Raw genomic sequence first — 26,216 nt, forward strand, 5'->3', positions numbered from 1 at the left:
GGGGTTTAAATAAAATAAAAAATTAAAAAGTTCTTTATTGGGTCCAGCACGGTCCTTCCCCGCGGTGCAGGGAGCCGAGCGCCCGCGGACAGGGGGATGGGACGGCCAGGGTCACCCCGCGGGGTGGGGCAGGACGAGGATTGGGGGGAGCCCCGAGGGTCTCCGCGGGGCAGGAGAGCACCGGGGCCCCCCGCGGAGGAGGGGACCCCACCGAGGGGAGGCAGGGGGCACAGTGAGGAGAGGCGAGCGGCCGTGGGTGGGGGGCGCCTCCCCCCCCTCCCCCGCGCACCTCACTGGGCTGCGCTGGAAGTGGTTTTCTTCAGGGTGAAATTGGTCCAGTTCACCGCCACCTTCTGCCGCGTCTGCTTGGCCGAGTCCAGGCAGAACCTGCCAGGGAGGGGACAGCCCCGGGTCAGCCCCCAGCCCCTCTGCCCACCCTCCCCAGCCCCGCCAGCAGGGCTCAGCCCCCCGGGGCTGCCCCCTCACCTCTTGAAATACTCCACTTCTCTGTCAGTCTCATCCATCTCTGCCCCGTCCAGGTCTTTGGGCAGGAACACGTCATCTGGAAAAGCAGAGCAGAGGGTCGTGTGATCCGGCAAAGTGGAAGCGGCCACCGCGAGGATGGCGGCACGGAGCTCCCGGCACTCACCGATCGAGGTACTGGATTTCTCCACCTTGTTCCGGCTCTTCCTGCTCTTGCCCTTGGGCTGGGGGGAGCCTGCCAGGGCAGGGGGGGCCGGCAGCTGCCGCTCTCCTGCGGCCGGGGCAGGCGGCTGCTGCTGCGGCGCCGCCTCCGGCAGCTCCGCTTTGCCCTCTCCCCTCCGGCCTTTCCACTCGCCGCTTCTCTCCTTCTCGGGCCTGGCGCTGCCACAGCCCCAGGGCTGCCCCTTGCCGCTCTCCCCTGGCTCGGCACAGCTGCCCGCCCGCTGCAGGTCCGGGGCGCCGGCCTTGGAAGGGTGCTTGGTTCCCAGCACCTGCCCCTTCGCACCAGGGCTCTCCAGCCGGGCCTGCCCACCGGGCACCGCGGCAGCGCTCTCCCCTTTCTTTGCCGGCCCGCTCTGGCGTTTGTTCTTCCGCTGCCGGCTCCCGGTGGGCAGCGACTCCGGCAGCTCCGGCCCCTTGGGCTGCGGTCCCTCCTTGGGCTCCGGGCTCAGCCCGCTGCCGTCCGCGGCAGAGTCCGCAGCCTTGGACTGCACCCAGATCATGCGGGAGAGGCTGGGGACGGCGCTGAGGCGCTTCACCACACCGTTCTCTGCCGCCGGGGCTGGCGGCGGCTCCCCGGGCCCCTCGCCCCATCGGGGGCCCAGCTCACCCCGCAGCAGCGCGTGGCTCTTAGCGGGGCCCAGGCTGAGGGGGGCCAGGGCCAGGTCTATGTCCTGCAGGTCGGAGGAGCCATTGAGGTGGGAGAGCAGGTTCTTCTGCTCCAGGACAGCTGCCTTCTTGGGGAAGTCATTGACATCCAGGTTGAGGTCATAGACGCTGAAGCTGGCCCGGATAGAGTCCTTGATCGTGTTCTTGATCTCCTGCAGCCGGCTGCTGAGGAAGCTGTTCACTCGCTCCAGCTCCAGCTCCGGCCACTCCAGCAGCTTCTCCTCGGCCGGCTCCCTGGCCTGGCTGGCCGCGGGGGCACGCTCTGCCCGCTTCTGGGCCTCCGCCTCCAGCTGGGCTTTCTCCTTCTCCTGCAACACAGGTGCTGTGAGGATGGGGTGGCCTAGGCCACAGAACCACGGGCACAGGCCACGCGGCTAGCTGTGCACCAGCCTCGTCAGGCAGCAAACCCAAGGGCTGGTGCTCAGCACGGCCACCCCACGTCTTCCACAGCCCCTAAACTGTCACGTGTCCTCTGCAGGAGCTGCAGCCGCCACCACACCGGACGCTGCTCTGGGCACATGGCACCAGCACGAGCCATCGTGCCACTGCCTCTCCCTGCCGCAGCCGCGTGGCGTTTGTCAGTGACGTGGCACGGAGCAGGTGGGACAGCACAGCCCAAAGCGCCCAGCAGGAGCAGAGGCAGGGGAAGCCCTGCGCAGAGCCAGGCACCGCTGTCACCTCAGCGGAGAGGGCAGCAAAGGACACAGAATTCAAGACACCAAACGGATGTGAGGGAGAGAAGGCAAAGCCTTGCAAGGAGCAGTTTTGCCCTGACCTTCTGAGCGGAGCCTCCCTCCCGCAGCCTGCCCTGGGCAGTGCTTCCCTCTGCCCCCCCTCACCTTCTTCTTCTGCTTGTGCCGTGCCCGCTTGGCCGCCTTAGCGCTGTTCAAGGGCTTGGGCTCCGTGCTGTTGATGTAGTCCAGCAGCTCGTCCACATTGCGGTGGTCCACAGCGGGCTCTCCCGAGCTGCTGTTGTGGCCCAGCTTCTGAGGCAGCTCCTCTTTCCTCTTGGTGAGGCGTGAACGCAGCTTCTCCCGGATCTCGGCGTAGTTGCGGCTTGTGGGAGCGGCCGGGGGCTGCGGGAGGCAAGCGCTGTCAGCCAGGCAGGCACACGAGGCCAGCGTGATGCACAGGCAGCCCTGGCTCCCCCACCGACCTCCCCAACCACTCCCTTCCCCGAGGCCTCAGCGAGACAAATCGGCACAGCCGGCACTGAACTCTTTTCCACCACGAAGCCACAGGGTTTGGCTGGCTGCGCCAAGGCCCAGGGCTGGGCAGGTGGCTGCGAGTCGGGAGCGAGGGGAGCAGCAGGCTGGTGAGGCAGGATGGAAATGAAGGGGGGGATGCAAACACCGGCAGGGAAGAGCCGTGGCCAGACCTGCCCACCTCCGCGCTCGCAGCACACGGACCGTGTAACGCTTCACCGCAGAATGGAGCGCGAGGACCGGGGGTGGCTGCAGACCAGCCCCTCACTCACCGCGTTGTGGCCGAAGAACTCACAGTAGCAGCAGTCGCAGAACTTCCCGTCCTTCTGGTTGGTGGAGGAGGAGGTGCAGGAACTGCGCTCCGAGCTGCTGTCTTCATCCTCCCCAAGCCCCTCATCTGCCTCGCATGGCTGCGGCGGGTGGCAGCTGGTACCGTTTGGAAATTTGTGCCCTTTGCAAGAGGGATCCCTGAGGGGAACGGGAGAAGTGTGAGAGGTGAGCGGGAGCTGGGGAGTCTCAAAACTGCCCCACTCTACGCGTGTAGGAACACCCCTCCCAGGGCAGCCTGTGCCCAAGCAGGATTTGCAGGGCAGACAAACCCCTTCTCCTGCATCCTGCTCCTCCGGGGAGATGCCAGAGGAGCCCACGGCAGAAGAAATCCATAGCTCCTCACCCCCCAGGGCCTCTGGCAGGCAGGAGGCTGGCACACTAGAGCTCCAGAAAGCAGCGTCCCCCTGCCAGGCCACAAGCTGATTCCAGGGCAGGGAGCGGTACTCACTGGGGGCGGCAGGTAACACAGGTGAGAAACGCTGGAACTGCATGCAGCTGCCAGACATCCCCACGTGCAGGCAGGCCCGGCTCCCACAGGCACAGACCGCCCAGCTCAGAGACAGGGCGGCCAGGGCACGGCCCACAGCGCCATTCCTCAAGCTCCGGCTCAGGACCTGGCTGGCCCTCCGCAGGGAGCACTAATCAGCGGAGAGGAACCGGCACCCGCGACTCAGCGTGCTCTCTTCCAGGGCACAGGCAGCCCAGAGAGGGCCAGGGGAACAGGCGAGCAGAACCACAAGTCCACAGGCTTCATCTTCTCGAGGACCTTTGCTCAGTGTCACAGCTGCCCGGCGGGTCTCACTGACAAAGGTCCTGTTGGCCAACAGCAGGTTGACCGGGCGGTTCCTTTGGGTCTTTTAGCTGGAGGAGGAGCAAGCACAGTCTCTTCTGCACCACAGTACTAAAGGACAACCGCAGGGAGAAGATACGTGGGGAAAGAAAGAGCTCAACCCTCAGAGACCAGGGATCTGCAGCAGCAGAACTGGCCCTCAAACACAGTGGCTGTCCGCACCACCACGCCAGGGCAACCGGTCCCTCCGCAGGGAAAAGGGTGTCCACGGGCAGAGGCGGGAGAAAGGGCACGCGGCCCAGCGAGGAGAGAGGCTGGAAGCATGCAGGGCTCCTGTACTCACCTGTTCGTGCCGGGCAGCTGGTGGGAGGCGGGAGGAGGGATGAGTGAAGTACTGCAGTGCCCGTTGCAGGGATGAGCGCAGCCCGACAGCGGAGGTGGCATCTTCAGCAGCGGCACGTTGGCAGGAGGCAGGTGAGGGCTCTTACACGACCCCGGGCTGTGCGACGCTGTGCCAGCGGGAGGGGACTCGGACGCCGGCTTCGGGGCTGCCGCCTGTGCGCTGGGCGCAGGGAAGAGCGCAGCCTGCGGGGAGGTGCCCAGCGGGACGTGCGGGGGGGAACCGAAGGGCCCCGGATGGGCAGGCGTCTGCTTGGTGGGGATCAGCGCTGGCGGCTGCGAGGGGAGGCCGGTGGGACTGTTGGGAGGAGCAGTGAGGTCCGAGTGCTGATGATGCTCTGAGGAGTGGAAGGCCTCACCTGCAGAGGGGCAGGAGCAGAGAGAGTCAGACACCGACTGTCCAGTGCGGGCCAGGGCCAGGCTCGGAGCCACCCACCACCTCTGCACGGGCCGCTTCTCCGTGGGACAAACCCTGCCTCCCCACAGGCAGCTGGGCGCTCGGGCTAGAAGCCATCCCTGCTCACAAGGGGCCTCAGCGGCACCCCATCTCCCCCGCAGGATTCAGCCCTGCCCCACGGCGAGCAAAGCAAGGGGAAGGCGCTGGGGCGGCGAGGGCTGCGTGGAGCAGCGGGCTGCGAGGAGAAGGGCGGCCCTGCCCCTGGGCACGCACCTGGCGGGGTGGCCCTCCGGCACATGCTTTTGAACTGCTTCGGCAGCGTCTTGCAGAAGTCAAGTGAGGTAGGCAGAGGCGAACCCGGGGCGGCGCTGCTGGAGGCGGGGGAGGCTGCGTGGCTGTAGGGACAGGCCTTGAGCCCCGGCGCCACGGCAGGCGCCTGGCTGGCACACTCCGGAGAGAGACCGAGGCTGGAGTGCTTGTCGCCTGGAAGGAAAGCGGAGCTAGGGATGGCACCCAGCACCCTCTGCCTTTGCAGGGACCCAGGCAACCTGCTGGCCTTCAGAGACCCAGCCTGCCCGTCCGTTGGGCGCCCACAAGGAAACCGCCTAAGCCAAAGACCACACAGAAAGCTCTGCTCAACCCCACGGCCGGCTTCAACTCACCTAGTGCAGCAGGGGGAGCCCCGAGGGGGCTGCCCTGCGCGGCCCCGTTGGTGTGCTGTGAGTTCCAGAGGCCCGAGAGCTTGTGAGCAGACAAGAAAGAGCTGGGGTCCCAGTCCCCTGAGTTCCCGTGGCACGAGGAGGAAGAAGAGGAGGAGGAGGAGGAAGAGGAGTGGGAGCCACCCCCACAAGACTGTGACTTGCAGGATGTGTGTGATAACGAGACCTGGCAAGGAAAACACAGAGTGAAGCAGCAGCAGGCTGGGAGGGGAGGCAGGAGGCCCTTGGCTTCAGGGCATTGGCACCAAGATCCCCTCCGCTGCCCTGAGGCAGGGGCTCAGCACACAGGACCCATTCCTGTCACTGTCTCAGGGGTGGCAAACAGCCCGGCCACCCAACAGCAACACAGCCTGGCTCCCAGAGCTCCCGCTAGCGCGGCTGGGCCACGCACCTGCTCTGGTCCCACTCAAACCAGAACAGGGTTAAATAAAGCCAAGCAGGAGGGAGCTTCTCTTCCCCTGAGCTCCACGCACAGGCAGGCGCCGGCCCTAGCACACGCTGCCGCTCCGGGGTGACCCAGCGTAACGGCAGGGAGCAGCCTTGGGGCCAGGGGGGACGCGGCACAACGCCCAGCGGAGCGGGGCTGGCAGAGCAGCAGTGGCACTGTCGGCCGCGCCAGGCAGGCGGCTCCAACCCAGCACCGGCTGCTGGACAAGCGCCCACAGCACCGTGCTCTGCCCCGCCACGGTCTCTCCCCAAGTTGCTGGCAGCAGCCCTGGGGAGGGCAGCACGGCCGCAGGGAGCAGCAAGGCTGATGTCGGAGGCGCTCAGCTCTGAGCAAGGAGGGGACTCGCCCTCGTGGTTTAACCCCAGCCGGCAACTAAGTCCCACACAGCCACTCGCTCGCTCCCCCCACGGCAGGACAGGAGAGAGAGTCGGAAGAGTAAAATTGGAAAAACTCGTGGGTTGAACTAAAGACAGTTTAACAGGTAAAGCAAAAGGCATCTCCAGGAAAGCAGGGCTCCATCACACTTAACGGTTACTTGGGAAGACAAATGCCATCACTCTGAACGTCTCTCCCTTCCCTCTTCTTCCCCCAGCGTGACGTCGTAGGGTACGGAATAAGGGGTGGAGTGTGTGCCGGTTTTGGCTGGGGTAGGATTAATTTTCTTCATAACAGCCAGTATGGGGCTGTTTTGTATTTGTGCTGGAAACTGTTTATAACACAGGGATGTTTTAGCTACTGCTGAGCAGCGCTTACACAGGGTCAAGGCCTCTTCTGCCTCTCACAGCACCCCAGCAGCAAGAAGGCCGGGGGTGCACAAGAAATTGGGAGGGGGCACAGCATGGACAGCTGACCCCAACTGACCACAGGGACACTTCAGCACCTAAAGGGGGCTGATAACAAAGATGGGGACAAACTTTTTAGCAGGGTCTGTTGTGACAGAACAAGGGCTAATGGTTTTAAACTAAAAGAAGGTAGATTCTGATTAGGCAGAAAAAATAATTTTTTTATGCTGAGGGTGGTGGAGCACTGGCCCAGGTTGCCCAAAGAGGCGGTGGATGCCCCATCTCTGGAAATGTTCCAGGCCAGGTTGGACAGGGTTCTGAGCAACCTGATCTGGTTGGAGATGTCCCTGCTCACTGCACGGGGGCTGGACTAGATGACCTTTAAAGGTCCCTTCCAACCCAAATTATTCTATGATTCTATGATATTCCATCCCAGATGATGTCATGCTCAGCATACAAAGCTGGAGGAAGAAGGAGGAAGGGGGGGACGTTCAGAATGACAGCGTTCATCTTCCCAAGGAACCGCTATGCGTGATGGAGCCCGGCTTTCCTGGAGACAGCTGAATGCCTGCCTGCCGACGGGAAGCAGTGAACTAATTCCTTGTTTTGCTTTGCTTGCGCGTGTGGCTTTTGCTTCACATCTTTACAAACTGTCTTTATCCCAACCCACGAGTTCTCTCATTTGTACTCTTCCAACTCTTTCCCCCATCCCACCAGGGCGGAAGGGAGCGAGCGGCTGTGTGGGGCTTAGTTGCTGGCTGGGGTTAAACCGCAACACCTGCACACCCGGCCAGCACCGTGGGGGGGTCAACGCCACAGTCCCGAGGGGTGCACCCCCAGCCCTTCCAACCCCTGCTCCATAACCGCTTACCGCCAGGGCCTGCTCCTGCACCGCCCGCCGCTCTTCCTCCTCCACGCTCTTCCGGCAGCTCTGGCAGATCCACAGTGGCATTTCTCCGAGGAGGTTCTGCACGAGCGTTGGCACGAAGTCTGGTGGCAGCCTCTCGCCTGGGGAAACCAGCCCATTGTGGGACGGCCCTCCCCAGTCCTTGCGCTCCCGGTGACAGAGCAGGCAGCACGTCTGCACTGACTGGTTGGCAGTGGGCAGCACCTGCAGGACACACGGACCACGAGTCACCCCAGGCGCGAGCCGGCACACGGCTGGGCCCGGGTCAGCACAGATGTGGGGCAGATGAGGCAGCAATCAAGACCTTGGGACACTGACACCAAACCAGAAAATTTCTTGTAGGCTACTTGTGGGACTGCACCTTCTCCCACTGGAGGAGAGCAGCCTCAGGCTGTCCAGCTGCTGCCAGCCTGTCACGTGCCAGCTGGGAGCATTTTGGAGCACCGTGAAGATCACGCCGCCCTAAAGAGCCAGCCCCACCACAAACGAAGGCTGGGAGGCCACCAGCAACTCCCACTATCACCTCTGGTACAGCTGGACCAAGGGGACTCGCAGGGCAAAGCAAGACCCACAGAAATCACCACACAGGGATACGAAGCAGGGTCCGGCAGCCACAACCCCCCTCCTCACCCATCGCAGACCCCCCATTGCGCTTCCCGAGAGCCCCGGGCCCTCCCACCTGCCTCTTTGTTCTGCGCAGCCGGCAGCGCAGATGTGCCAGCATGGGGTGCAGCCCCCAGCGCTGCTTCGCACTCTCCCCGCGCGGGGTGGCCAGGTTGGGGCTCCCCACCTGGCGCTGCGGCAGGAGCCGAGCCGCAGCTTGCGGGCTCGCTGGAGGCCTGACAGCCGTGACGAGCCCAGCGCGGCGCGGGCGAGGGGGCCCCCATTGTCTGCCGCCGCAGCGGGGCCCCGCGACAATGAGCCGCACATTGAACCGCTGCTGCGAAACAGATGGCGTCTCCCAGGCTCAAGGTGAAGCAAAGGTCAGAGGCCAAGGAGAGCAGAGGGGGGGCACAGCTCCCCTGCCCACCCGCCCAGCCAGCCATGGGGAGGAGGGGGCTCCAGCCACCCTCCATGTTTCAGCAAGGGCAGGCACGGCCACCGCCACGCACAGCAAGCGAGAGGATGGCTCTCCCCAAATCATCCAGTGCATCCAGACCAGGAGCCCACCCTCAGGCTCCCTGCCCACGACCCAGAGCAGGCAGCAGCAGCCAGGCGCGTTGAGGGACGTCAGGCACCGGAGAGGCGCGGGAGCCAGCCCGCAGCCTGTTCGGCAGATGCTCGAGCCACCTGCCATCGTCCCGCGGCAGGGCTGGACCCTCCCGCAAGCAGGAGCTGTGGGAACACCCCCTGAAACACGCCACGCCACCCGGGCGAGCGCGCCTGTCTCCAAGCCCAGGGCTCTGCCCTCCTGAGCAGGGCTGCAAGATCTCCCTGCACGCAGGGACGGAGCAAGGGGCGTACAGATCCTGGGGCTGGCAAAGCCCTGTGCTCTCACGCTGCTGGTGATGCCGCGGGGAGCAGCGTGCAACGGTGGGGGTCAGGCCTGCTGGCTGCTTCACCCTCCCCAGCAAAGGCTGAGATCAGCTTTCCCTGCTTGCTGGGAGGTGAACCCCCAGGATGCTGCACACCAGTGGGAGCCCCTAACTCACCGGCCGTCTGCCAGAGGCACCCCAAAGTCCCGTTGCGGCTCAACACACCCCCAACCCAAGGCCACAAGCTGGCTCCGCCACCCAGCCCAGCCAAGCCAAGCCCAGGCCCTGCCCGCGCACCCATCCCAGCCCCACGCGCGCCCCGAGATGCTCCAAAAAGCGGCGCCAGCATCCCAAGGCAGCCAAGCCCCCACCTCAGAGAAGGGTTTGGGCTTCATCTCCCACCTTCCTCGCTCACCTCACTATGGAACCCCCCCCCCCAAGGTGCATCCCAGTAGCATGGCTCCACTGGGGCTTTCCCACCACCCCCCAAAACCGGGAAGAAGGAGATGGGGGGGCACTGAAGCCTCAAGGGGGGGATGCTTCGAGGCTGGGGTGGGTGCGGGGATGGGGCAGGGCCCCGGGGGGGGGCCGGAGGGCCCCCCCCCGGGGCCCTGCCCCATCCCCGCACCGACTGCAACCCCCTCAGAGACAGCCGCTTCCCCGCCGCAGGGCCTAAACCGGTACCTGAGCGGTGGTTCTGCCCGGCTCCCCGCTGCTGCCCGCCGCCACCATCACCTCAGGCGGGGCGGGCGGTTCCGGTGGCGGCGGAGGAGGAGGAGGTGGGGGGGGAGGAGGAGGACCAGCGTCGGATCCCCCCACCCTCTCACGGCGAGGCCCGGTGCCACCCATCGCCGCCGCCGCTGCTGCCGCCGCCTTGTTCCGCCTGCGAGTCATGGCGAGCGCGGCCCGCCGCCCGCCGCAGCCAGGACAACAGCCAATATGGCGGCACGGCCCGTCCGGCCCCTGCCCGGGGGGAAGGAGGGAGGGGGGAGAAAGGCCCGGCGAGGTGAAGCCGCCGCCGCCATTTTGTGAGAGGGCAAGCGATGCCCGGCAGTGCGACACCTGGCGGGGGGGAGGTGGCGGCGCTGTCGCGACCCGTGGCTCCGCCCCCCCCCCCCGTCGCACTCCCCCGGGTCCTAAAGGGCGCCGGTGCCTTCGGGGCGTCCCGGCCCGGGCACACCGGTACCCCCGTCGAGGCGTTCCTGCTGGCGCAGTGCCCCACACGCACGCGTGGCTTCCAGCCCCCCCGCTCCCCGTGTAACAGAGCTCTCCCGCTACCCTGGGCGCACCCCGGCCGTGCAGCGCCGTGCTCAGCACCACGGCATCCTTAGAGCTGCGTCGCCCCGTCCAGGGTGCCCGCAGGGGTCTGCTGCCCCTCTGCGCAATCCCAGTGCAGTCCTGGGGTGCCCCTCGGGGTGTTCCCGCAAGAGACCTGGGGGTCAGCTCAGCCCCAGGTCTCCACACCAGCCTCAGTGCCACCCTGCACCACAGCTCGGGGCCACGCATCACCCCAAAAGCCCCCATCGTGGCATTGGCCTGCATGACGTCGGGCCTCACTCCGTGCTGCCCTCTTGCAGCGGGGCAGAGCGCGGTCCTGGTGCCATGGGGACACACGGAGCCACCAAGGAAAGCCCACCGTGCCCCAAAAAATGCCACAGGCAGTGCCGCCAGCGGCTGTGGAACAGACGGGGGACTGAGCTCGCTGTGCCCCCCAGCCAGGGGTGGCAGGACACGCTGTGTGGCAGGACACGCTGCCCAGCCAGAGCCGGGCTCACGGGGACACGCTGAGCCCCAGCACCGGGGCCAGCCCCGCAGTGCACTTGGCCAGCTCAGCTGCCGAGCCACGGGGCCACAGTGACTCAAGAGATTTCCTCAGCCCGAGGTGGTGCCGCCGTGTTTATTTAATGGCCCTTGGTGGATTTTTTACCCGTGAATCCGCCCCATTAGGCGCTCAGCCACCTGAATTATCGGCATCCACATCCTGTGGCCCAGCAGTGCCAGGCCTGGTGTGGGAGCAGCTGCCTCCTCCGGCACGGCCGGGGCAGTTTGCTGCACCCAGCACCCCGAATTCCCCCCGGGACCCCTCCTCAGCCCCTCATGCTCCCACCGAGGGGCCCCTTTGCCCCCTCCCACCACAGCACCCCGCTCTGCACCCCGTGCCCTACACGGCCCATGCAGCAGTGAGCAGGCGGGTGCCCTGGTGCCACCCCCCACACCCCGGGGATGCTCGGGGCTGGGAGGGCTGCGGGGCCGGGTCTCTGCGGTGTCCCTGTCCCCAGAAGGCACCATCTGGGCCTCGGGGGCTGCGGGGAGAGGGAAAGCGGGAGGGAAGAGGCAGGGAACTGCGAGGGGAGAGCCCGGGCACCGGGAGGGGAGCCGGGGCAGCCGGCGTTGGAGGGGGGCCCTGCCCGCCCCACGGGGGACCCGCACTCGCTCGCCTCGTCACGGGGAACCGGTCCGTCGAGCGGCAGCCGCCTCCCGCCAGCAGGCAGCGGGAAATCCCCGGGTCTCACCGCGGGCCGGTGCGGGGCGGGGGGGTGCCGCTCCGCCGGGACGTCCCGGTGGCGGGGCTGGGCGGACACCACCCCGGTCCGGCCTCCCGGGCGGTGCCCGGTGCTGGCCCGCCCCGTCGGCGAGCGGCGGGCGCGGGGAGCCGGGCGGCGGCAGAGCTGCGGGGCGCGCCATGCTGCCCGCCGCCCTCCGCCGCTGGCTGCGCCGGCCCAAGGTGAGACCGGGGCGGGCGCGGGGGCGGGCGGGGAGCCGGGGCCGCCCCCCGCCCCGTCGGGGTCGCCCGGGAGCTCCGCCGGCACCGGGTGCTGGGGGGCGGGGGGGGGGGGGGGGGGCTGGAGCGGGAGAAGGAAGCGGTGCCCGGGCGCGGGGCAAGGAGGTCGTCCCCTCACCCCACCCTGGCCCTCCGGCCCCTCAGGGGTTTGGGGGAGAGCCGGGGCGAGGAGCGTCCCTCCGGGCTGCTGCCGGCGGCTCCCCGCGGACCTTTCACCCGAGCCGGTGTTTACAGCCACGCACGGATCCGTGCCCACGCTGCCGGGATGCGGCCGAGCTTGTTCATCCTGCTCTGCCCCTGGGGAAACTGAGGCACGGCTGGGTGGGGACGGCGGCGCTCCCCGGGAGGGCTCGGCCGGGGCCGCCTGCCTCCCCACCGGCCCCCCAGCACAGCTCGGCTGCCATGGGGGTCCCACGTACCTGCCTGAGTGGGTGTTCAGGGACCCAGGGCCGCCCCCAGCAGCCCCTACCCCACCTAGATGCGGGCACGGGAGATTTGGCGTCCCCCTGGTCCAGCACCCAGGGCTGTGAGATGCTCCTGTCATTGCCCCTCCGCTCTCCCCACAGCGCTCGGACCCCCGCCTGCTCTCCCAGTTCTTCTTTGCCGACGAGAGGGTGACACGGGTGGTGGCCGAGATCAACGGGCTGGATGCCGAGCTGGACCCGCAGCAGTACCTGGTGCTCCTCAACCAGCTCCACCTCAGCCAGGTACGGGGGGCAGCCTGGGCCCCAGTGTCACCCTGCTCACCACAGGTGGCCGTGGGTGACGTCCCTGCCCTCCCCAGGCACACTTGCTGGCCATCCTGGAGCGGATCATGGAGGAGTGCATCCCCACTCAGCGGCACAGCCGTGACTACCTGGTAAAGTTCCCCGAGGAGCTTTTAGTGGACAACCTGGGGAACCACATGCTGTTTGCCGCCGAGGTGAGTGCGCGGATGCTGTCCCGTGGCAGGCGATGAAGTCTGGATCCCGCAGGCTGCGGGGTGATGGGTGCCAGCTGGGATGGCGCACCGCGGCATGGGCTGACCCCAGGGGTAGGGGCCACGCTGCCCCCAGGCGCTGGCTCTTGACAGCTCCCCGGTCCCGGCAGTGTCTCCTGGCAGGGACCTTCTTGGAGGTGGAGGAGGCGGACGGGGTGCAGCTGCGGCCCCAAGCCAGGAGCCTGCTGTGCAGCCTGGAACTGGTGCGCACGGTGCTGCGGGAGCAGAGCCTGAGCCAACCCGGCTCCTACCCGGAGCCCGTCCAGGCTGCGCTCATCCAGTTTGATCGGCTCTTTGCGGAATTCGAGCTGAGGTGGGGGCCAGGGTTGGGGTACTGGGATGGGGTTGGGGGGCTGTGTCAGGGCCTCACGGTCCCCCTGGCTCTCCAGCTACGTGTCCTCGCTGGTGGCAGTGAAGTCTCCTGAGGAGATCTACAGGCAGCAGGAGATCATCGTGCTCTTCTGCGAGACTGTGGAGAGGTGAGGGGCACCGCACACCGGGTGAGGGGGCAGCTGAGACCCCAGCCCCAGGGATGCGGTGGTGTCCTGGGGCTTGGCCCCACTGTGAGGGTGTCTCCCCCCCAGAGCCCTGCGCCTGGGCTACCTGACCCAGGAGATGATTGATGGCTACGAGCCGCTGCTGATGTTCACCATCCCTCGCCTGGCCATTATCAGGTGGGTGAAGCCCTTGGAGAACAGGGTGCCCGAGGGCAGCTGGGTGCTCCCCACCCTGTACCGGCCCCTGACCCCCTTGAGGAGTCGGGGTCCTGGACAGCTCCCCCAACATGAGCCATGCTCTGTCCCCTCGCAGTGGCCTCCTCATCTACCCCGAGGGTCCCCTCAACCTGGAGCAGAGCCCTGAGCAGATGTCCCGGGTCTTCAGCCCCTTCTACAACCTCCTGAAGAAGATCAGGTACACGGTGGGGGGCGATGGGCACTTGCGGGTGGGGCTGTGGGGCAGCAGTGGGGCTGTGACATGGGGCTGACGCCATGCCCTCGCCACAGGGACCTGCTGCGGGTGCTGTCGGCGGAGGAGCTCTGCCTGCTGGAGAGGAGCCTGTGCACAGCCGAATCGGAGGATCCCTGCGGTCCGGCCAGCCCCTGTGGGGCAGCCGTGCCCAGAGCAGACCCCCCTGCTCCCTGGGGTCTCCTGGAAGTCCCCCGTGCCACCCGACCGCCCCCCACCTGCTCGGCGTGGCTGGGACCCCCTGGCACAGGGGATGACCTGGGCAGCAACAGGCAGTGGGGGTGTGTGGCGGGGAGGGAGCGGGGCCGGGACGGCAGATCCCTGCCCACTGGGATGGGTACCTTTCACAGCACCCCTGGAGTAACTGTCCCCTCCCCCCTGTGCAGCCCCCAGCCCCTCGGGAGCAGCCCAGGGCTTGATGCCACTGCTGGTGCCCGCTGCTCGGAGCTGCGCTCCCGCTACAGCAGCACCAAGGACATGCTGCACACCCTCTTTGTCTGCATTTCGGGTGAGCGACCCCCCCCCCCGCCACCCCTTGCAGCACCCTGACCCCCTCCACAGCACCCTGAGCCCACCCCCAGCACCCTGACCCCCTTCCTTCCCGGCACAGGGGTGGCCGATCAGCTCCAGACCAACTTTGCCAGCGACCTGCGGAGCATCTTGAAAACGGTCTTCAAGATCGTCGCCTCGCAGGTGGAGGAGCCCACGGAGGAGCCGGGTGCCAGCCGTGAGTAACCCCTGGGGACAGGGGACACGGGGGGCACTGGTCCTCTCTGCCCTGCCCATTGCCCGGTGAGATGGGGCCGCGACACCAGGTGTGGGGATGGTGCCCCACCAGGGCTGCTGGCAGCTGCCGGGTGAGGGGCTGCCCCACGCCTTGGCCGTGGGGGTGTTTGCCGTGGGGCTGAGCACAGCCCCGCTTTGGCTGGAGCACCACAGCCCTTGTCCCTGCAGAGGAAGAGGACGGTGACCCGTGTGCGGTGGATGCTCCTCGCGTGGCTGACTGTCCCCTGTGCTCCAGCCCCGCCGAGGCTGCCGGGCTCCGGAGGGCGGGTAAGGGGCTACCACGGCATCGGAGCGCAGTGCTCGCCGGTGGCTCGTCCTGGGGTCCAGCCAAGGGGTTGGGGACGTTCTCGGGGCCAGGGCGATGACGGGGGGGGACCCCGGTGTGTTTTGCCCAGCAGGCCCCCGCCGCCTGCCCGAGTGGGTGCCGGACAGCGCGTGCAGCCAGTGCTCTGCCTGCCGCTTGCCCTTCACCCTGCTGCGCCGCAGGCACCACTGCCGCAGCTGCGGGAAGGTAGGAGGGGGCTGGGCTGGGGGATGCGGGGTCCCGGGGAGTCCCGGTTCCGCTCAGCCCCGCTCCGGTGCTCTCCCGGCAGATCTTCTGTGCCCGCTGTTCGCCGCACACCGCGGCGCTGCCACACTACGGCCACCTGAAGCCCGTGCGTGTCTGCACGCACTGCTACGCTGCGCACCTCCTGCCCGCGCCCCGGCGTGCCCGGAGCCAGCGAGGGACCCCCGTGCCGGATCCGCATCCGTAGGAGGCTCCGGACTGGGGGAGAAACGGCCGCTCCGGGGCTGCTGGGCGGCCCCACGACTCCCCTCGGGGCTGGGTGGGCGAGGCGGCAGGACCCCCACCCCCGCGCACGGCAGGTCCGTGGTGGGCGCAGGACCACCTCGCCCCGTGTCCCGCGGCCGCGCCCTGCTCCCGGTGAGCCACGTGCCGCCGCCGCCATGCGCCTGCCCTCCCCGGCTGGAAATGTGCTTCGTGGCGTGGGGTTTTTTTGTTGTTTTTTTTTTTGTTGGTTTTTTTTTTCCTGTTCAGGTGAACTTTGGCTGCTGTCGGGCTCCGGGGCAGAGTCTCCCCCCGGGGCCCGGCCCCAGACGCCGCAAACAGCCCTCACATGACGGCGGGTGCCCCGGGGCCACCCGGGCCGGGCCGTGCCCGGAGGCTGGCCCTCGCCCACGGAGCCCGGCGCTCCCCTCCCCGCGGCCTCCGCCCGATGGAGTTCAATAAAGCGATGAACCCGCCCGGCTGGGCCCTGTGCCGCGGCACTTCCCGGGGGTGGGGGGAGCTGGTGACACGCGTGGGTGCGTGGGAGTGGCGAGGGGACGGGCAGCGGGCGCCTCGAGGGGGCTGGGTGGCCGCGGGAGCGCGCCCGCACCCGCTCTCTGACTCACACGCGTGACCGCACGCACGCACCCGCACGCCCCGCCCCGGCCGTGCACGGGCGCCCCGGGGGGGGCGTGGCCAAGCGCTGGGGGCGTGTCTGTGAGGCTCTGGGGGCGTGGCCAAGCGCGTCCCTCCCCCCAGATTCAAATTTGAAGCACGCGCTTTCCCGCCCGAATTTGTTTCCCCGCCGCGCCGACGTCAGCGCCGCGGGGCGGCCGGCAGCCAATGAGCGCGCGGCTCCCCCCGCACCGCCCCGCGCCGCCATGGAGCCGGCGGCCACCAGCATCCAGGTGCTGCTGCAGGCGGCCGAGTTCCTGGAGCGGCGGGAGGAGCGCGGGGACACCGGTCACCGGTCCCCGCCGGGCCTGGCGGAGGCCGAGCACGGCTACGCCTCGCTCTGCCCCGCGCGGTCCCGCCGGGCCGCAGGCAGCGTCAGGTGAGCGGCGGGGATGGCGACCGGGGGCGGGGATAGCGGTGTCCGGCGGCAGCGGTCCCGCTCACCGGGAGCTCTCCCGCAGGTCGGTGCACAACGCGCTGGAGAAGCACAGGTAGCGGGGAGTGGCGGGGAGGGGCGTGGGGTGTGTGTGTCCCCCCCGCAACCCGCCCCGCCACCCCCGGGGGCTGACGGCCGTGTCGCGTCCACCCCGCCGCCACAGGAGAGCCCAGCTCCGGTGCTGCCTGGAGCGGCTGAAGCAGCAGGTACCGGTGGGTGCGGGACGGGCCCGTCCCACCACGCTGAGCCTCCTGCACCGTGCCCGGCTTCACATCCAGGTGAGAATTGGGGCGGCCCTGGCGCCACTCGGAGTCCCTCCGGCCGGGGACCCGGCCGGAGGGACTCCCGAGCGGCGACAGGGTCGCCCAGCGCGTGACCCCGCTCCCGCCTCACCGGATCCCCGCAGAGGCTGGAGGAGCAGGAGCTGAAGGCGCGAAGGGCCAAAGACCTGCTGCGTAACCGGCAGCGGAGCCTGCGGCGGAGGTTGGAGCGGCTGCTCTCGCCCGCCGGCGGGGAACGGGCGCGGGCCGACAGCTTGGACTCATCCCAGCTCTCGGAGCCCTCGGAGGGAGGTGAGCGAGGGTAGAGGATGGGCAGGGAAGCAGAGACCGCCGAAACCTGACCCCCAGCCTTCACCCCGGTGCCCAGAGGATGCAGAGATAGAGGTCGACGGCGTGGTGGACGGTGCGGTGTTCGGGAGGGACCTGCTGCTTGGTTTTGGCACCAGGAGGGACCACAGTTACTCCAGCCCCCGTGGCCCCGCGTCCTGACGGCGCCCGTTGCCTTCCCTGCGCTGCCTGCCTGCCTCCTCTCTGCCTGCCGCTGCCGGAAACGCAGCCTCCGCCGGCCTCGTCACGGTTGCCCGAGCGGCACCGGCCAAGGGCCTGCCGTGGCACCCGCTGTGCGCCGCAATGCACTGCAAGAAGCGCTGGAAGACGGCCCAGCGGTCACAGGGACACCCTCCTGCCTGCCCCCTGGGCAAGCTGGGGGCCGGGGGCTGCCTGCCACGGATGTCGGGCAGTGCCACCCCCAGCAGACACAGCTACAGGAGAGCCGCGCCACCCCTGGAGAGCCAGGAAGGGGAAACGAGTGCATTAAGCAACCTGCCTTCACGCTCTCGCAGCCACCCCCACTCTCTTGTACGTACCCGACACGATTTCTAGTAAAGGCACTCGGTGAAACCCCCGCCTGCGTCCTGCCTGCGAGCCCAGACCCCCGGCAGCGGGCTGGATCCCCGGAGCGGAGGGCAGCGCTGGGCTCTGCTCTAGCCAGGCCGGCCCCAGGCCAAGTCAGAGGTGGGAGAAGATTGTTTAATGATAATTACATCTCAGAAAGGGTCTAACAGCAGCTGATTGTCAGACTGGTACAGTTTGTTTAAAAATATAAAATCTAAGGAGGCTCCTATCTGTTCTGGTGCAGCTGGTGCCCAGCCCCTCACACGTACTGCTTCTTCTTGGTGGCTGCCTTGCTCGCCAAGTCCTTGGCTTTCTCTGTAGCAGCCAGCGCTGTCTCCTTGGCTTTCTCGGTCGCTTCCTTGGCTGTCTCCACCAGTGTTTTGGACGGAGCTTCTCCTGTAACAGGGAAGCTGTTAACCCAGCCCCCGCGGGCCCCCGCCCTGCCCCGGCACAGGAGTGCCGCCTGATGCAAGCTAGACCGGCCCCGTCACCTTGGGACGGAGGCAATTTCCCCACGCAAGGGGAAGACGAGCCTGGCGCTCCTGACCTGCGTGCGTCAGGCCACGCCAGAAAGGGGAACTGCAGGCACGTGATTGCCGCTGCGTTACATCCCCCTCCTGCCTGCACGCCACCCCCGCCCAGCCCTGTAAGTGCTGCCTGGCCGTGCCAAGACACGGGGGCAAAGGCACGGGGCGAGGACTGCGCAGTCAGATTAGTTCAAGCCACAACGTGCCTGTGGACTGGAGCGTTCCCAGTGTAATCTGTAACTCTAAGGGACTCGTCCCAGTCAGGCCCAGCCTGCCCTCGGGTACTAACCTTGCATTCTTGCTAACACGTATTCAAATCCCTTAGTGCTCTTGGTCACGTTGCTTTTGAACCTGGCCAGACCAAACTCCTGCAAGAGAAGAACCAGTGCAGGTAGAAGCCCTGCTCCCTGGGGCTTTGTCCCAGTGTGACCAGTCTCAAACACCTGGTGGAATCATGCACACCAGCAGTGATGGTTCCGAGTGCCCCGAAAGCTCAAGAGGATGAGGAAAAGGGAAGAAAAGCCAGCAGGGAATGGATAGAGCAGGGGGAGCAGCTTTAAGGCCTCTCTGAAGAGGAGGGGACGGACAGTGCTGCTTGAGCAGTCGGGAGCGCTCACCTGGACAGCCCGCGAGACGCCAAACAGGCTGGAAGAGACCCAGGCTTCCCGCTTGACCTCGGTCCAGTTGCTGTTCTCCGGGCTCACCCGGTACACGCAGCGTTCCTCCACCACCTGCACGAGGCACAACCCGTCCGTGGGCCCTGCCCGGCGCCTGCGCGCCAGCCACCCACCCGCCGGCGAGCGCCTACCATGAGACGTGCGTGGTTGATGTTCCAGGTGAATGTGGTCATGGTTCGGTTCTTGGGGTCCACGATAGAGTCCTCCAGGATGTAGACGGAGTGGGCGACGTTGGCCGGGAAGAAGCGCTCCGCCCAGCGGGGCATCCGGTTGGTCTTGGTCAGGAGCCGCCGGGAGAGCAGCTTGTGGTCCGCCGTCACCTCCCGGTGCACGATGTCTTCGGTCAGGACATGTTTGCTAAAATAGGGAAGGGGAAAAAAAAACATCAGGCCCTGCTCCCGGCCGCCGCCTTCCCCGGGCCGGGCGCCATCAGGCACCACGGCGGGGGGGGCAGGGGGGGGCGAGAGATCTGCGGTGCTAAGGGAGAGGGGGAGCCAGCAGCCCCCTGCCCCGGGGAAAGGGCCGGAGAGGGGGGGGGGGGCACCCATCCCTGGAGACCCCGCTGGGGGGCGCGCAGAGTGCCGTGTCCCCGGGGAAAGGGCTGGGCACCACCCTCCCTGGAGGACAGGGGTCCCAAGGGCCCCCCTCGGGGGGGAGGGGGGGCAGAGGGCCCGGGGGAGGCCCTGAGGCGGTGCGGGGTGGGGGGGGGGCTGCAAGCCCCGGCGCACCTGTAGGGGTTGGGGTAGCGCTGCCAGAAGGCGGCGAAGACCTGGTCCCAGGGCCCCTTGAGGACGCCCAGGCTGGCGCAGTACTTCCCCATGGGCCGCCGCTGTCTCAGGCCCGCGCCGCCGCGCCCGCTCCGGCCCGCGCCTGCTGGGCGGCCGCCATGCGGCCTCCGGCCGAGCCCCGCCCCGCCGCGCACTTCCGCCTCGTCGCTACGCACTTCCCCTCCCTCCTCCTCCTCCTCCTCCTCCTCCCGGTTCCGCCGCGCCGGCCCCGCCCCGCCCGGTGCCGGCCCCGCCCCGCGGCGGCGGCGGCGGCGGCGGCGGCGGCGGGAGGATGAGCGGGCGGCGGGTGGACGCCAAGGTGGTGCTGCTGGGGCAGGAGGGCGTGGGCAAGAGCAGCCTGGTGGAGCGCTGCGCCCACCGCCGCTTCCGGCCCGGGCCCTACCAGAACGTGAGACACCGCGCCGGGCCTCCCCGCGACCGGCCCCCACGCGTGTCCCCGGGGTGGTGCCCTCGTGTGCGTGCCGTCCCCTCCACCTCCGCGTGCCCTCGGCTCGGTCCCCTCCTTTCCCCACCGGTTTCCCCCCAACGGTGCCTCCCACGCCCCCCCTTGTCCCCGGGCCGGTCCCCCCGTGTTCCCAGGCCAGCTGCCCCCCCCGGCCCCGGGCCGGTGTCCCGCCGCCCCCCCACCGCTCCTCCTGCTTCTCTTCCAGACGATCGGGGCCGCCTTCGTGGCCAAGATGATGTCGGTGGGGGACCAGACGGTGACCCTGGGGATCTGGGTAAGCGCAGGGGCGAGGGCTGTGCCACCCCCCTACCACAGGGACCCCCGAGGTGTCCCCCCCCCCCCAATCCTTCCCTGTCGCCCCCCCAGGACACAGCTGGCTCGGAGCGCTACGAGGCCATGAGCCGCATCTACTACCGCGGGGCACGGGCCGCCGTCGTCTGCTACGGTAAGGGCATGGCGCCGCGGGAAGAGGATGGAGCGGGGGGCCGCGAAGGTCCCGGGCTGGGGTGGTGCTGGCACCGGCGGGTCGGGTGCTGCGGCACAGGGTGGGTGCACAGAGGAGGGGGCAGACCCTGACCCCTCTCCCCCCCCCCCAGATCTCACCGACAGCAGCAGCTTCCAGCGAGCCAAGTTCTGGGTGAACGAGCTGCAGAACTGTGAGGAGGTACGGCCGGGCTGCGGGGCCCGGGGGCGCCGCGGACCCTCGCACGAGGGGAAGGGGAGCCGGTGACAGCGCCGGGCTCGCGGGTGCATCCCTCCCGCCCGTCTCCCCGCCGCAGGGCTGCCGGATCTACCTGTGCGGCACCAAGAGCGACCTGCTGGAGGAGGACAGGAGGAAGCGAGGGGTCGACTTCCACGACGTGCAGGACTACGCTGACGGTACGGCCGGGCACCGCGCGGGGTGGGGGGCAAGGTGGGGACGGAGCTGCTGCATCCGTGCGGGCCTGGGAGGCGCGAGGGGCTCTACCCCTGTCCCGGATTCCCGGGAGATGTGGTGGATCCAGGTGCCAGAGCTCCTTGCGCGGCGTGGCTGGCTCTGCCAGGAACCTCCCCGGGCACGGCGTGTCCCGACACGAGCAGGCATGCGGCCAGCTGGGCCGAGGGGCCGGGAGCGCGGAGCCCTGCCCTGGGCCCCCCCAGCTCGCTGTCGGCAGCCGTGCCCAAGGGGTGACCGCAGGGGGAAAACCGGGCGCATGGGGCCGGGCCCTGCACCCGCAGCAGGCGCTAACGCGGGCCCTCGTTTCAGAGATCAAGGCAGAGCTCTTTGAGACCTCCAGTAAGACGGGCCAGAGCGTGGGTGAGTAGCCCCCTTGCTCCTGGCCGTGCCCCGGGACAAGCGGGACTGGGGGGGGGGGGGGGCTGTGCCTGGCGGTGGGGCTGACGCACCCACCCTGCCCGCTCTCCCCCCAGACGAGCTGTTCCAGAAGGTGGCCGAGGACTACGTCCACTTTACCACCTTCCAGGTGATGACAGGTGAGCGGGCAGGATCCCTCCCTCCCCAGGGACCCCCTCCCTCGCCGGGGGATGCACGTGACCCTGGGGAGGGTGCGGAGGACAAGCGCTTTGGGGTCTGCCAGGGCTCTGTGCCAGGGGTTGTCCTGCGGAGCACGGGTCCCGTCGCATTGTCCCTGTCCCCACTCAGGCCAGGAGCCTTGCCTGGCTGCGGGACGGGCTCTCAGCTCTGCACCAGGCCCATCCGGGTGCGCTCAGCCCGGCTATGCCTCCAGCCCTGGGCCGCGCCACGGCCATGAGCCCTGCGAAGCCAACAAACACCCTCCCGGCCCCATGGGGTGCCCTCCTCCCGCCAGGACTGGGACGGGCAGCTTTTGGGGTCCCTCACGGCACCGCAGTGTGGACGTGCTCTCTTCCAGAGGAGAAGGGCGTCGACCTGGGCCAGAGGAGCAGCGCCTACTTCTACAGCTGCTGCCACCACTGAGACCCCCTGCCAAACGGGAGCTGCTGCTGCCGGCCGGGCAGCCGGCACACGCCAGACTCCTCCATTTTTTTACCCGCTGTGTTTTAGCTGTACGGGCCCGTCCGCACCGCGGCAGCGGCACGCGGCCCCGTGGACTGCTCTTCTCCCGGCGCATGGAGCAGCGGAGGGCTGCCGCGCGGTGCCGGGAGCCTCATGCAGCACCGGGAGCGAGCTGCGGGCTGTCACCCCTGGGGACCCTCTCCCTGCCACCCAGCGTTTGCGGGAGCTGCTTCCCCAAGTCACTGGTGTGTCCCAGCGGTGGCCGTTAACTTATTCTCTGGGAGATGCTGACGGATTCTTTGCGGAATTATTTAAATGTCTTCTCTCGAGGTGTACAATGTAAATAAAACGCGTTGTGGTCTGAGCCGTCCCCCTGCTTGCATGAGGCTGTCAGGGCTCTCCCGTCCCTGCCCCGGCACAGCTGGGCTCCCCGCGCGCCCCCCGGCTCAGCAAGACAAACCACAGGAGGACATCGAGAGTAAAGTTAAACTTTACTTTACAGTAATTTTTCTTCTATATACAAAGAATTACAGTACATGTTCTGGGAGCACCTGGGCAGGGCAACCCTCTTTTCATTATAAGTTTCACATACACAGCCAACAGTCTAAGGGGAGCAAAATGAAAGTAATCAATGGTCCAAGACTCCCCCCTCTCCCTCTTCTAAAAATAATATACATGCTGGAAAGATGTAGGTTTCTCTCACTCGCCCTGGCATCCCCGCTTCGAACTGACAGACAAGTTCCGGCCAGTGCTGAGCACCCACGCGTCCCCCACGCACTGCTCGCCCCGGCACTCGCCCGCAGCTCTGGCTGGCCCCTGCCTTGGCCAGGCACCCCAACTCCTGCTGTGTTTCACTCTGGCCGAGCCGGGGGGGCTGGGGACTCCCCTCCACCACCCCATGGGCAGCAGACCTCGGTGGGGGAGGAACGCTACCTCGCCTCTCCAAACAAACCTCCTGCTCATGGCTTCAGTGCAACTTAGCTGCTGCTTGAGCACGGGTGATGCCTCGTATATCCACCACACCGTCCCCCGGCAGTGGGCAGCCAGGGCCGCCCTCCTCGGGACCCTCAGCCTAGCTGGCAGCCGGGATGCCAGCCAAGAGCGCGTGGCACTGGAAGGTGGCAGGAGCCATTCAAAGCCAGGCGCGGTATCCGACACGTTCGGTGTCTCCCAGGCAAGCAGGCTGGTGGGACGGTGTACGTGGCACAGTGGTTAAGCAGGGCCAGAAGCACCGCAGCCAAAAGGCTTCCCCTGCCCCTTGCAGGGACAGCTGCTCCCTGCTCGCCCGTGCCAGCTGCTGCTGGCACATCTGACCTCCTCCCACCCACATCAGCCGGGGCCGCCCTCCGCTCCAGCCATGCTCCACCTTGAGCCTCCCGGTGCTGCTGCTTTTCCTTTTAACAAGTTCCCAGTGTCTAAAAAAATACACAAAACCCAGTTCCTTGAAGTCAACAACTCAGAAACATCAGAAAAAAAAAAAAAAAAAAAACCAAAAACTGAAACCAGCTCAGTACCAAACGGACACAAAGAACATGCAGTTAGCAGACGCCTGCCTTGCTTCACGTGGCTCCACTCGCTCCCTACACCCACTGGCACGCTGGTTTGAGTCTCAAAACCATCACAAACCGAAGGAACCGAGTCACGCCTCGTCCTGTTTCTGTCACACGTGCCGAAGCCCGGCCCCAGCTATCAGGAGACGGGATTCAGCTGGCAAAGAAACCTCCAGCCCACGGGCTAGGAGCCGTGAGTTCAGCCCTACTGTGCTAAGCTGCCGAACGGTTTACAATAGCACCACAATAGCCCAAGTGCTTCGCCAAGGGCAAACTGATTAAAACTTTACCTTGAAATAGGACATAGCAACATCCATTTCTCAGATTTCCCTAGGAGGTAGATTCAGTGCTGTAGGGACTGTCCATCACCACCACTTCCCTAGCCCAAGCTCACGCCGTCCCCCTGCACTGGATTAGCTTAGGTCGCTTTCGGAGGACCCGGAGCAGAAACCTTTTTTCCCACCTCCTGCTAAGCGAGGACACTGCCACCCCACAGGCGAGATTTCCGCTGAAGCCAGGCAAGCGGCAGAGCGGCCTCCAAGCTCCAGCAACCCAGCTCCCAAGCCCTGGGAGCCCCAAGCACCCATCAGCCCAGCCGTGCTGCTGCAGGAATGCTGCCACCGGCACCACCACTATCACAGGGGAGTAATTAGCGTGGGCAAAGCCCAGGTGATCAAACACAGCACGAGCCCTCGCGGCCCCCTCTGTACTTTCAGAGTAGCTGCACGGTTTGCCACTTTGCTTTAACACTCACTGGCTGACAAAGCCAAAAGCCTCATCAGTAATTTAGGGCAAAGCACATTACAAGCAGGTTACAAGTACAGTTATTCCTAACATCAAGCGAAATCAGAAGTTAAGGCTGAAATTAAAAATAAAAGGAAGGTGTTGAAGGTCTGAGGTTTCTCAAAAAACAACTTCCCCTGCCCTGTCACAACACTGGCTGTGGCATCCAGGCAGGAGCAGCGCACATCCACGGCACGCTCAGGTTAAACTGCTGCCGAGATGCATTGGGGTTACGGCTTTTTCTTTTTCTTCCTTTTTTTTTTTTTTCTGCGAAACTGAGCTGAAGCTCTTCTAGCACCCTCAGTCCGTATTCTCACATTTCTGTCCTTCAGATTCAACCATCTCTCTCATCTCCTGAATTTTAACAGCCACACCTTCAAAGCGAAGCCTGTGCCTGTGGGGAGGTTTAACGCTGGATGGTAACGCACGCTCCCACAGTACCACCCGGATACCTCGCGCATGGAAGCGAAGCTGGTTCTTGCGGGTCGTTTCATTAAATAGGAAAAGTTTTGACTCAAGAACAGTAACAAAGCAAGCTACCATGAGCTAGTCAGTATCTGAAGATGTGCAGTAGGGGATTATTCCTTACAGTGGTTTTCTGCTAGGTTCACCACAGCTCTGGCTGACAGCGGCACGAGCTCAGCAAGCTGGTGCAGATGGGATGAGCCACACCAAATGGCGGCCGATGCCTGCTCCCCTCCAGCCCAGGCGTCCCACGCTGTCCCGCACATCCTGTGGTGGCTCTTCCTCTGCAATCCTTCTCCACCGCCTGGGCGGGCAGACTGAGTCCCTGACCACAATGTTAGCCCTCACCAGAGCTCCTCCATCGCCAAAGGTCAGCTGGGATTCTCCTGCCCACTGCGGAAATCCACCACTGAAGCGGGTCCTGCCAACAGCCAGTGGCCACAGCTGGTGACCCCAGCCCACTGCTCTCAGCAGGGGCAACCAGGCCATCCTGCCAGCAAGGATATTGACCAGCAAAGTATTTGCATAGGAGCAAATCCTTCATGCTCTTCAGAACTGGGAAGGGGGAGCCATTCCTATAAGCAGGAATGGGCTTATGAAGTTCTCATGAGCCTCCCTGGGACAGCGCTCTGAGTAGAAACAATTACACCCTCAATTCTGCTTCTACAACCCTCCACAGCAGTGAATCAACACAGGAGTCACCTCTTGCCCACCTTGGATGTTAACTATCCCTGACCCGAGCCTGTTAGCGGCCAGGTGACCTGATCCCTCCAACACAATAAAACAGCTCTATAGCCTCAGCCACAGCAAAGCTGCCCAAGCTCCTCAGCCAGCTCCAGCCCAGCACAGGGGCTCAGGTGGGCTGGAGCAGAGCTGCTTCAGTCTCTCTCCCACAACAGCAGTCTGCCAGGGGTATGTATTACCTGCCACCTTCTTCTACATCAAAAAACCCAAGTGATTCATACTGGCTGAACACTGAAGGTAGCAGTGAACTGCAGAAATGAACCCAACTACTTCAGTACAGACATCTCCCTCTCCTCCTCCAAGGCAGTGCCACCAGCTGCCACCAACAGCCAGAGTCTCTTCAAGTGCCATTTCCCATCGCTCACCACGGATGAAGGCAGACTGGGCTGGGCAGGGCAGGGCTGCCAGGACCTATCTCCACACCTCGTCAGACCTTGCCTACCTTCTTGAGGTGACTCAGCACAGCCAGCCGCTCCTGACAGCACCGCTACTCCCTCCGCAAGCCCCACGTATGTCTAAAAAGCCATCCCGATCTGACAGAGCATCACTCGGGGGCCCAACGAGGGCGAAGAGAGAAGAACAGCTTTGCTGGCTTCCTCCTTCAGTGACATTTCCGAACACCAACTCTACTGAGCAGCCTCCCAGCTATGCCGAAGTCAACTTTCCAGCACATAGCTGGAAGGTAGCAAGCCAGAAACCCGGACCCTTGTGGAAAAGGCATGAAGAAAGACAAGATAAGAGGTGGGGTACAGTCAGATGCAAGGAATAAGGCTGTGGGTTTGAAATGCCATGCAACAGTTCAATCCACGTTCACTGTTCAAAACAAGCTTCTGGGTGAAAGCCTGTGCGTGAAAGGCTGCTGCTGCCGTGA

General features: G+C 66.1%; 5 protein-coding genes across 8 annotated transcripts; 3 read left to right on the top strand and 2 right to left on the bottom strand.

Annotated features, from left to right (window-relative positions):
* Positions 1 to 4: 4 nt before the first annotated feature.
* On the bottom strand, positions 5 to 9,732 carry FAM193B (family with sequence similarity 193 member B). The gene is made up of 10 exons (XM_086758584.1): positions 9,508 to 9,732; positions 7,313 to 7,552; positions 5,155 to 5,377; positions 4,766 to 4,975; positions 4,040 to 4,454; positions 2,849 to 3,044; positions 2,211 to 2,447; positions 650 to 1,679; positions 487 to 562; positions 5 to 387 (listed from the first exon to the last, which is right to left on the bottom strand). The coding sequence occupies exons 1-10, from the start codon at positions 9,715 to 9,717 to the stop codon at positions 291 to 293; spliced, it is 2,934 nt and encodes a 977-aa protein (XP_086614710.1). The 5' UTR covers positions 9,718 to 9,732; the 3' UTR covers positions 5 to 290.
* A 1,758-nt stretch (positions 9,733 to 11,490) lies between these two features.
* LOC147598976 (lateral signaling target protein 2 homolog) lies at positions 11,491 to 15,196 on the top strand. 3 transcript variants are annotated; one of them, XM_086758965.1, is made up of 13 exons: positions 11,491 to 11,548; positions 12,172 to 12,312; positions 12,390 to 12,527; positions 12,695 to 12,897; positions 12,974 to 13,063; positions 13,169 to 13,258; positions 13,395 to 13,496; positions 13,589 to 13,831; positions 13,937 to 14,058; positions 14,161 to 14,277; positions 14,505 to 14,603; positions 14,732 to 14,847; positions 14,930 to 15,196. In XM_086758965.1, the coding sequence occupies exons 1-13, from the start codon at positions 11,507 to 11,509 to the stop codon at positions 15,089 to 15,091; spliced, it is 1,665 nt and encodes a 554-aa protein (XP_086615091.1). In that variant the 5' UTR covers positions 11,491 to 11,506; the 3' UTR covers positions 15,092 to 15,196. The 3 variants fall into 3 exon arrangements, with proteins under 3 accessions (XP_086615091.1, XP_086615092.1, XP_086615090.1); XM_086758966.1 differs by having other exon boundaries at positions 14,735 to 14,847; XM_086758964.1 differs by having other exon boundaries at positions 13,589 to 14,058.
* Positions 15,197 to 15,977: 781 nt separating this feature from the next.
* Positions 15,978 to 17,558, top strand: MXD3 (MAX dimerization protein 3). Of its 2 annotated transcripts, none has more exons than XM_086758930.1 (5): positions 15,978 to 16,159; positions 16,242 to 16,271; positions 16,380 to 16,494; positions 16,623 to 16,788; positions 16,865 to 17,107. In XM_086758930.1, exons 1-5 carry the CDS (start codon positions 15,987 to 15,989, stop codon positions 16,984 to 16,986), a joined length of 606 nt encoding a protein of 201 aa, XP_086615056.1. In that variant the 5' UTR covers positions 15,978 to 15,986; the 3' UTR covers positions 16,987 to 17,107. The 2 variants fall into 2 exon arrangements, with proteins under 2 accessions (XP_086615056.1, XP_086615055.1); XM_086758929.1 differs by having other exon boundaries at positions 15,987 to 16,159; positions 16,846 to 17,558.
* Positions 17,513 to 19,512, bottom strand: PRELID1 (PRELI domain containing 1). Its single transcript, XM_086758932.1, has 5 exons — positions 19,324 to 19,512; positions 18,727 to 18,952; positions 18,536 to 18,649; positions 18,208 to 18,286; positions 17,513 to 17,787 (listed from the first exon to the last, which is right to left on the bottom strand). Exons 1-5 carry the CDS (start codon positions 19,413 to 19,415, stop codon positions 17,651 to 17,653), a joined length of 648 nt encoding a protein of 215 aa, XP_086615058.1. The 5' UTR covers positions 19,416 to 19,512; the 3' UTR covers positions 17,513 to 17,650.
* Positions 19,513 to 19,584: 72 nt separating this feature from the next.
* RAB24 (RAB24, member RAS oncogene family) lies at positions 19,585 to 22,167 on the top strand. Its single transcript, XM_086758931.1, has 8 exons — positions 19,585 to 19,771; positions 20,034 to 20,102; positions 20,195 to 20,273; positions 20,425 to 20,492; positions 20,608 to 20,707; positions 21,075 to 21,125; positions 21,239 to 21,301; positions 21,700 to 22,167. Exons 1-8 carry the CDS (start codon positions 19,655 to 19,657, stop codon positions 21,762 to 21,764), a joined length of 612 nt encoding a protein of 203 aa, XP_086615057.1. The 5' UTR covers positions 19,585 to 19,654; the 3' UTR covers positions 21,765 to 22,167.
* The last annotated feature ends 4,049 nt before the right edge of the window (positions 22,168 to 26,216 follow it).

The sequence above is a fragment of the Chlamydotis macqueenii genome, chromosome 14 (genome assembly GCF_036417535.1).
Source record: "Chlamydotis macqueenii isolate bChlMac1 chromosome 14, bChlMac1.mat, whole genome shotgun sequence".
Classification (NCBI taxonomy): Eukaryota; Metazoa; Chordata; class Aves; order Otidiformes; family Otididae; genus Chlamydotis; species Chlamydotis macqueenii.